This window comes from Melitaea cinxia, chromosome Z (assembly GCF_905220565.1).
Source record: "Melitaea cinxia chromosome Z, ilMelCinx1.1, whole genome shotgun sequence".
Lineage (NCBI taxonomy): Eukaryota > Metazoa > Arthropoda > Insecta > Lepidoptera > Nymphalidae > Melitaea > Melitaea cinxia.
Window position 1 is genome coordinate 2092641 of NC_059424.1, and position 10687 is coordinate 2103327.

General features: G+C 33.0%; 1 protein-coding gene across 1 annotated transcript in view; it reads right to left on the reverse strand.

Annotated features, from left to right (window-relative positions):
• LOC123668985 (G-protein-signaling modulator 2) overlaps nt 1-10388 on the reverse strand; it is a 54076-nt gene extending 43688 nt beyond the window's left edge. Inside the window, exons 1-5 of the mRNA XM_045602667.1 lie at nt 10164-10388; nt 5459-5688; nt 4329-4607; nt 3655-3894; nt 2213-2477 (exon numbers count right to left, since the gene is read on the reverse strand). Coding sequence (XP_045458623.1) covers nt 2213-2477; nt 3655-3894; nt 4329-4607; nt 5459-5688; nt 10164-10229 — 1080 coding nt within the window. The 5' untranslated portion in view covers nt 10230-10388. The remainder of the gene's footprint in view (nt 1-2212; nt 2478-3654; nt 3895-4328; nt 4608-5458; nt 5689-10163) is intronic.
• Nucleotides 10389-10687: the final 299 nt, after the last annotated feature.

The following is a 10687-nucleotide window of genomic DNA, read 5'->3' on the forward strand; positions in this document are numbered from 1 at the left end:
AATCAGTCTGTATATATCCACTGCTGGTCAAAGGCAGTCTCTCTCAATACAGGAGGCGTCCTCTATCCTCCATCCTAAAAAGCGCTGGTGCAGTGCACTCCCACGAAAATAACATAGGTAATCTTAAATCTATATTTCTTTATAACACACACTATCCTCACATTACATTCTTTCTATAATAGTCTATTTATATTACCCTATGGCTACGAAATTTGGCGTCAAGTAGTAACGAGTGGAGCGCCAGCAATTGCGCTCCTGTGAAACGAAGGTTAGTGCAATTCCTAGCACTGGTTTTTCAAAAATTGCGAAAGAGAAATATCGACACATGCCGAACCACAGGTAAGGCCGTTCCGCGCGCCGCGGGATAACCTGCCTATGCGGTGTTGTCGTTCGTATGTAAACAAACAAACCTGTTGGCTTCGTCAGTTTTTCACAGATTTTCTGTTAAATAAGTATTGAAAAAACAGGTTGTGCGCGACATTTTGTTTTAAAAATATAATAATACAGAGTCATCTTTTATTAAATAGGGTGAAAAGACTCAAATTGCACCTCAAACTGAAAGCTAAGGGGTCACCACGTCCTATAATTGCATTTAATTAAATTGTATGAAAACTAAATCTTTTACGCGTGTTTTTAAATCTGAAAAATATTTTAAAACACATCAAGGTTGTGTGAAGTGAAGAAGGCAACAAATCATTTTGTTTTCCGTGACTGTGTGTTTGTAGCTGGCGTCGGCAGTGGTTGTGAATCTGCTTGGACGGTTTGGATTAAATGAAACAAATGGTAAGCTGGTAATGGTGGTTTTTCGTTTATTTTTTTTTTTATTTTTTTTTTTTTGGGAACCCGAACCAAAAAATGTCACAAGCCGCTTCTGACCACCACGCTACTCCAGCATGGGTTAGTAGAAACCTACTATAAGTAAAAATCGCTATATAATCAACTGAGACTTTGGATCCAATGATATTCAACGGTCTGGCAGACACAATAACTTGTTGAACCAATACCATTTTCTACCCATCCTCGTTTATTAATTATCTATATATATGATATATTTTCTACCCAATCTCATTTATTAATTATCTATTTTGTCCACATTTTAGGACATTGATGTGATGTGTGAGTTTTTATTATAGCCCTGAATACTACATGTACACAGTTGAAACAAACTGTGAGTGCCTGTATACTGTTAATCCCCACTAGTATTTACTGATGCGGTCACCAACCCGCCTGCCCAGCGTGGTGACTATGGGCATAACACATGAGTTCACGCTATTTTTGGCGTAAACTTGTGGAGGCCTATGTCCAGCAGTGGACTGTGATAGGCTGTAATGATGATGATGATGATGATGATGATTTACTGATGCAAATTATTAAATGTTATATATGTAATATTATTATTATATATAAAGCTAAGATAACACCTAAAAGTTTATTTCATATATTGATGACATGGTTGCCAAAACAATACTTTTAAGGTTTTTGTTTCAGAATATAGATTAACAGGTTATTTTTTGGGCAGATGTAATTCAAATGATAAAAAGTCCTCTAATATTGATTCATTATTATTATTTACTTACACGGAAACACATACTAATTTTAATTCAACCCAATTGGATTTAACGTTTAATTCTGTAGATATCAAGATACAGAAGACCTGTACATCTAATATATAAAATTCTCATGTTGAGGTGTTTGTAGTTAAACTCCTCTGAAACGGCTTGACCAATTCTCATGAAATTTTGTGTGCATATTGGGTAGGTTTGAGAATCAAACAACATCAATTTTTCATCCCCCTATATGTTAAGGGTAGTCCACCCCTAAATTTTTATTTTTTTATTTGTAGATATATTATTTATTTTTTATTTTATTCTGATTTGACCCTAAATTTTGACCCTTCTACCACCAACCCCTATTTTTAAATAGCGTTTAGCGGCAAGATAACGTTTGCCGAGTCAGCTAGTCTTATCTATAAAATTCTCATGCCACAATGTTAGTTAAAATACTCCTCCGAAACGGCTGGACCGATTTTTATGAAAGTTTGTGTGTGTACCAGGTAGATCTGAGAATCGGCCAACATCTATTTTTCATACCCCTAAGTTATAAGAGGGGGGGGGGGGATTAAGGAGGTTAATAACATATATGGTAAAACAATGTTTGGGGGGTCAGCTAGTATAAAAAATAAAATAAATAGGCAAGTTGAGGAAAGTCTCACCTCCTTAGAGATGTTGTAATGTTCCTTAGCATAATACAGTGCTTTTTCATGGTTGCCCAAGGCCGCATGAGCATTACCCAAAGACCAGCAAGCCCTGCCTTCTCCGACTCTATCTTGCAATTTTCTTGCCGCTGATAGATGACGAGCGTGGTATTCCTCTGCGATGCGATATTCTCGTAGAAGAGTGTAAGTGTTACCAAGAGAATAGCATGCTTGGGCCTCGACAGCCGAGTCTCCTAATTCCTCAGCTAGAGCCAGGGTACGTCTGTATAGATATAATAATTAATCTTCATATATCCACTATCAGAATATCCAGTACTCTTTTTATTTATATATATAACTAAAGATTGGTAGTAGTAGGTTTTATTGAAAATACAATTTTCATTTAATTAGGTTATTTAGATATCCAGATATGAAAATAAGCAGTACATCTGCTTATGTATAAAAATGTAATGTATAATTCAATATGGTATTTAGCATGTGCGGAGACAAACGGAAACAATAATATTTTATTAATTTATATTGTTCTTATAACATTTTAATAAATCTATAAAATATATTTATAGTTAAACAACATGCCTAAATTATGTCTCGACTTATTTAAAATACTTCATAGCATATATATATTCTATTAACTTTAGTAATATTGTTTGAATAATAAATAAAATTCGCAATTGCGATACAATGCAAAAAGTAAAGCATTAGAACATTAGCCTTAAATTGAAATAATTTCCTTCGAGCAGCATCTATTTTAATTGATAAATATTTTTTAAATAATGTAAATAATTTTTTCATTTATATATTACTTTCATTGGTTACTTCTACGATTAGCCCATAAAATTCAACATACCAACAAATAACTTTTAGGCCAATATTAAATATTGTTATTTTAATCAGACAAACAGTATTTATATTCGCACAAGCATAACGAATCAACTGCTAATACATATATTTATTTTTCGCAACTGTTTAAATAAATTCTGATGTCAGCATAGCATGCTATTTTTGTTTGAATATTATTAAATGCATAATTTCTATTTCAATGGTTACTTAGATACCCCGAACTTTGTATACCCCGTAATACAAAATGATTGAGTGTTCATTAATTTAATTCTAATTTGAACAATCAAAAGGCTTTTCTTAAGTAATAGAAGTGATGATAAAATTAATCCAACAAAATTATTATAGTATTAATTTTTTCTAATACTAAAAATTTGGGGAGAATTATAGACAGAAATTAATTTAAACCAACGCTACAGCATATATATATAGATAATCCAAGTCTAATACAATTAGTAACGAGATTAAGCATGTTTCAATTATAATTTATTCTGTAACAATGGCCATCGCAATGCTATTCATCCATCGCAGACATGATCACAATCATATTTTTGAGTGTTTTGTTGGATATTTCAACAAAATTAACAACAAAAGATGCTCACTTATAATGTTCTGCTGCATTTTCAAACTGTCCTAGGAATATGTGTGAGTTTCCCAAGTTGCTATTTGCCCTTCGCTCGGCAGCCCTATCTCCGACCTCCTGAGCTATCCTCAGTCTCTCGGTATGGTATCGTATAGCCCTTGTGAAATCACCTAGAAGGTAGCAAGTGTTGCCCAGGTTGCCACAGGCTCTGCCCATCGCTTGTCTATCACCTAGACTTCTCATAAGTTCGAGGTTCTCCCTGGAATAATAATACGCATTGTTTTGATTGTTGATTGCTTTATTTAGTTTTCCAATTAATTTTCTAATCCTTATTTTATATTCTACAGTATATGTGTTATATCCTGACAAGACATACCTATACAAGATAATGATTTAAAATATGGAATACGAAACGAGACTGAAGGAAAAAGTTATATCAATTTATACCATAATTAAAATTTATTTATTAGATAATATAGTTTTAAGATGCTAAGTCCACATTATTCGACTTTCAACTTTATGCTAATTTGGAATTATGTGATAAAAACATTTTCTCTTTTATATATAACAGATTATTACTATTTGCCGGTTCTAAATTAAATGCGAGACTTATCTGCTAAGATTTTTATTATTCCCTTTATAAGAAAAACTTTAAAACTTACTTAAAATAAAACGTGACTTTTATATACTTACTCATAATATGCAACAGCTTGTAGAAGACAATCACGCACTTCTTGAGGAAAATGACCTGGGTCGTTTTGTCCAACTCTTCCTAACTGCTTCCCCTGTGCGTGGTATACATTGCCTAAGTTATACAACGCGCGACCCTCACTCAGTCTATCACCAAGAGACCTAGATATCTCCAAGTGCCGCTTGCAGCACTGTATCGCTTCATTAAATTTCCCCATAACTTTTAAAGTGTTACCTAAGTTACCGGAAGCTTTAGCTTCACCGAGTTTATCATTCATTGTTCTGAAATGTAAAGAGTTTTTATATTATTTTTTTTGATTGATTGATTGATCAGGAACATCCCAAAGCACCCACAAATCACGTCTTTCTCTATGAAGGTGAAGGCTCGAAAATGAATCTGTCATGCTACTCCACTACTGGTTGCCAGATATATTCCCTACTATGAGTAACGATCTCGCTATCAGGTGTCTATGATAACAACTAAAACCGAGTATTCACTCTCTGAGACATGGACAGACTCCCAGACTTGACAATAAATATAAATGCATCAATCTATAAAATGGGAAACTTGTCTGCTAAGATTTTACCTGTTGTATGGTTACGACATTAAGAATATAGCCGTCCCCTCTCTTTCCGTGGGTGTCGTAAGAGGCGACTAAGGGATAACACAGTTCCACTACCATCTTGGAACTTGAAAAGCCGACTGATGGCGGGATAACCATACAACTGCTGGCTTTGAAATACACAGGCCGAAGACGGGCAGCAGCGTCTTCGGTGTGATAAAGCCAGTCCTGTGGTCACTAACCCACTTGCCCAGCATGGTGACTATGGGCAAAACACATGAGTTTACGCCACTTTTGGCGCCAACTTGTGGAGACCTATGTCCAGCGTGTAATATAAATGAATCCATTCCGAGCAGGAATCGAACCCGCAAGCGACGGTGTTTTAAACGCCTTCACGGTACACGCACTATTACGCCAGAGCAGTCGTAACTTATTTTAAGAATCTTGTTTACATAGCAAGTTATTTACGTAGGATAATTTTACATAATAACGTAAAATGTGGTTTTAAACAAGTATAATATAACGGTTATTCTTTAAAACTGGTTATTTATGAACCATTAAAATACTCACCTAGCTAAAGTTAAATCATGTTTATGGTATTGCATAGCCTTTGTGTAGTCACCTAAGTAGAAATAGGCATTTCCTAATTGGCTGTATATAGCGCTAAGGGTTCGCAGATCGTCTGTGCCAGCTTGGATAGCGGCCTGGAAAAAGGCCACCCCCGCCCTGCAGTCGCCTGCTTTGCATAACCGTTCACCCTCCAACGCCAGTTCAAGGCACATTGAACCTCCATCACAACTCTGAAAAGTACAAAGAGTAAATTATTAGATCATAAAATTATATTATAAAAATTAATTAATTCTCAATTTGACTAGACTTTAACAATAAACAAAAGAGTATATATGCGTGTCTGTGTCTATACGTGGTAGTGTGTGTAATGTTAATAAATAAATAAATGAATGTTTTTTTTTAATGATATAATGAATTTTTTATGCATAATTACAAAAAATAGCATTCTGCACGCCTTCTCTATATAAACTATAAGTATGCGAAATTTCATACTTCCATCCTCGCAATTTTCGTAAAAAGGACGTATTAATATATAGATAATTGACAATAATGATGAATGATGATGATTGTATAATGATTTAAAAAAATAATATTTCCATACACAGCAAATTTTCTTTGTAATAAGAAAAGAATCTTGTTTAATGGTCTGATCAAGATTAGCCGTTACTGTTTCAAGAGTCAATCAACCAGGCAATCATATTTGTCATTTTTAACCGACTTTCAAAAAAGGATGAGGTTCTCAATTCGACTGTATTTTTTTTTTTTGTTATGTTTAGATGTTTAATCGTTTATTATATAAATAATTTTAAAAGTAAAAAAATATTATTATTATATTATATGTTGTGTAAGCTGTGTGGGAGGTGATGGATATGGTAATTGGTAATGCTTACCAGAGATGGTAAGTACTAGGAAAATGAAAGACATAGCGTGAACAAAACCACGGACTTAAGGGATCATACCCTGATAGAAAAGACAAAGCTGTGGATCAGCTAACCTTGTGAATATATTTATTTGAGTGCTGATCTCGGAAACTCATTTTATAACCAACAGCTACTTTTAGATTCCCAAGTACACGATATCTGCGCCCAGATGACTAAGCATACGGCAGTTCAGTCATTCTCATCAGATCCAACATAAATCATCATCCATCTCAACCTTATTGTAAGGCTCATGTTGAAGTACTAATGTATGAGTGAGTTGTGTAGTGTGGCGCGCTCTCCAGCCCGCTGGACCGACGATCCAGGTAAGATTGCCGGTGGTGGCTGAATGAGGATTGCGGAAAACCGGGATCTTTGACGCGAACTTGCGAGGTCTATGTCCAGCAGTGGACTACAATAGGCTAAAGTAATGATGAGGGAAGTATCAAAGGTTAAATTAACACACTATTAAAGGGCAACAATAATGATATTACATTAAAATTCTTGGGAATCGTTTTACAGCGGGTGGCGATTACATCGCTAAGTACACGTTTTGGGGTTCCAGACTAACTTTGCAGAGACCTCGCCAACTTCGTAGATATCCATCACACTATGAATATATGTATAAATATATATAATATGTACTTATGTTTATGTCTGATAGTATATATCTAGTTTCCTGCCTAAAGGTTGCCTGGAAGAAATCGCTGCTTTGGTGATAAGGCCACCTGTTGCAACTAATGCAACTTTTTTTTTACTTAATTAGATTTCTGTTACTTTTTGTGTTGGTGTGTAAAAAAGTGTAAATAAATAAATATGAGTACAATAAGATTTTTTTTTTATGTCACTAGGTCGGCAAACAAACGTACGGCTCACCTGATGGTAAGCGATTACCGTAGCTTATAGACACCTGCAACACCAGAGGCATCGCAAGCGCGTTGCCGACCCAATCCCCAATCCCCCCAGGAGCTCTGGTCACCTTACTCACCCAACAGGAACACAATACTGCTTGAAAACAGTATTATTTAGCTGTGATCTATTTACGACAAGGGAGGTTAGGAGGGTAATATTAAAAGGCACCAATAAAATTCTACAAGAAGTCTAAAACACCACTAGGCAGCAAACTTCTTAGTACACGAGAATAAAATAAAAGTAAAAAATGAGCTACAGAACTGAACAAGTGATAGAAACTGTTTCGACACTGTGACTTATGTTATGATATTCAATGATTAAACCCTTGAACCGAAGACTAAACTTTCGCTCTAAAGAATTTCTAAAATAAGACTGTCTGATATATTTTTTATTGTTTGGTGTTGATTGAAACTGTGCATATTAAATGTTTTCAAAATTAAATAAAAAGTTTTTACATAATATATAAATATATAAGATCATAATTATAAATAGAAAACTAAAATAATGCCATTACTAAAAATATTCTAATTTTATATTACAGATTATAGTTGTAGTTACACACCTCACAATAAAAAAAAAGGTAGGAAGAAAGAGTCATAATAAACTAATTTACATAATTAAAATTATAAAATAAAAATAAAAAACAAAATAACTAATAATTATTTAGTAAGTTAAAGTATAATTCTTAATCGTAATTCTCGAGAACTTATTTGAATCACATATAAAAGCCATAAGAGGTAATCGTTATTGTGACTCACTGGTACTCGACAAGTGAACTGATTACATATTAAATGTATTATTTAGCATAATGTGTGCTGTATGAACAATTCAAGTGATGTTGTGACTTAGTTTACACTTGTTGTCTGTTACAATTTGTATGAGTTGTCTTTGACTATAACAATATTTGACAAGAAATGATCTATATATTTAATATGGAGACAATTTTTTTCAAATAGGAGTGTAACGGTCAAAACATTGAGGATAGCAATAATTGAAAAATATTAATAAAAGGAACTCCTAGATGGGTTTATTAATATTTAAAATTCGGTCACAGCACTTGTTTGTGACTGTTGCATAGGGGGTTGTTGGTTCGATTCCTGCACATGACAAGCATTTGCATTAGCCATACAGATGTTTGCCATGGTCTGGGTGTTTGTGCATTCTTTTTGGGTCTCCCCACTGTGCCTTGGAGAGCATGTTAAGCCGTCGGTCCCGGTTGTAATCATGTACTTCTGATAGCAATTGTTACTCATAGTAGGGAATATATCCGCTCTGATCCTTCTCCTACATGGGGAAAGAGGCATATGCCCAGTAGTGGGATATTACAGGCTGAAGCGTACTTTTGTGATATAAAAATTCTTTACTGGATTTATTTATAAATATGTCTTTGCAAGTTATATTTATATAGTTTTAGTCTCTTGTAATGTTACTTGGTTTGTGGAGATTATTTTATGTTTAACATACAAGAGACTTTTTAATTATTAGAGAAAGAAGTTTTAATGTAATAAATAATAATGTACAGGTATAGAATTGCAAAATATGTTACGTCACACTAGGTCGGGGGCTCTCATAAATGTGACCATCTCTGTGACAAGGACGGGAGAGGGCTCCAAAAATTGTGAAGTAGAACTTATTTTATTTTGATTTATCTTGATTTTAAGAAATCTTAGCGTAAATTAGGAGAAATTTCACAAACAAATCAAATTCAATTTTTTTTACAAATCCAACACATTAGGCTACTATTCAAAATCAGGAAACCTTCAAACTTAAATGAATTTTTGCTTCCTATCCTTAACCATCTGAATATATTTTGTCCAACAAAATTAAATTTCATGATAACCACTTTTGAAAGTAGCTTCCCTAACCAACTCAGTTGTGTAACTATTTGTAACTTACGCATAAAATATCACGATACAATTCATATAAACAGCGCACCTTGTAAAAGTCAATGGGTATGTCTGTACAGAATGGCCAGTTATTTAATTATTGGATAACATTATCAATTATTACTACATACATTACACAATATCTATATACCTAGTTCATTATATACACCGTATGCTACATGCAATGTTGAGTACATTATGATTTAAGATTACTTGACAATTTGCTTGTGTGTATTATGTTATCAATGCAATTATTTATAATTTGTAATAATATAGTAGAGTATGGAATAATTTTAATTAGAATATTTTGTGATTCAATTATTTCAGTTTCAATTTCAAAACTTAAAAGCTTACAAAATATTATTTATAAATAGTAAAAAATATAAATAATATAAATATGTACTAATAAAATGTATAAAATAAATAATATAAATAGCCCTAAAAAATAATCATAAAGTACCAGACAATACAGACTATTTGACAAAAGTAAAAAAAAAAACTAAGCTTAAAGCTTTTAATCAAACATTTCCTTAAAATTTTATTAAAATAACAGTTCTAAATGCTTAATAAGAAATTACTATTGTTTATTGAAATACGTTAAAAACACGTTACAAAAAAACCAGAGACAAATGAGACCAATTAGTATTTATTAATTTGACGTTCGGAACACGCATTGTTTACTTAGTTTCGACAAAGTTTTGATATAACTTTTAACCTATTCACATTACTTCATACGAATGAAAACATGATTAAAAGTAACTTATAGTTTATAATAACGCGCCAGCAAGCAAATAGGTAAAATACACAGGCAACTATCGTCTTCCGTATTAGGGTTCCTACCAGTGCAGTGACTCATTATTACGTCCTGTATTTATCAAATGAGGCCATATTAAATTTAAAGGACCTTCGAAATGTAACTTACTGTAAATTTAATTGTAACTTTGATTAAGTTCACGATTTATAAACGTTAACTATATTTACAGTACAAACCTGAGCATCAGTCGACAGATTTTCTGCGCTCGCACTTAAAGACATTTTATTCAAGATTGAGGACATACACAAAAAACAAAAACAGAAACAAAATAAAAAATAAAAATCAAAACTGTTTTGTCAGATAATTTTCATAGTTATGTTTTGTGTGAGTTTATATTGCCATGGGCGTACCTACACAAGCGACACGAATTTAACAAACTTTACCGTAATACAGTTTGCTTGAATATTTTTTTGTTTTGCAATCCAGTGTTGCTAGACTAATTGTGTATGATCAATTTGCTTGAAAAGTGCTTTTTGTGATAGTAATTTTCCTTTGTAATAATTAGTAACAGATTTAACTTTATTATTATTACTTGTATCGTTTATTTTCATTTATTTTTATGCAATTGAATTATTTTAAGAACCTAATTTACATAATTCACAAGTTGAAAGTACATGAAGTTTAAGGAAAAAATTGTTGTCAGTAGCGTCATCTTTTAGCTGTATAGCTAAAATAAAGCAATCGTTAAAAGTCAAACTAG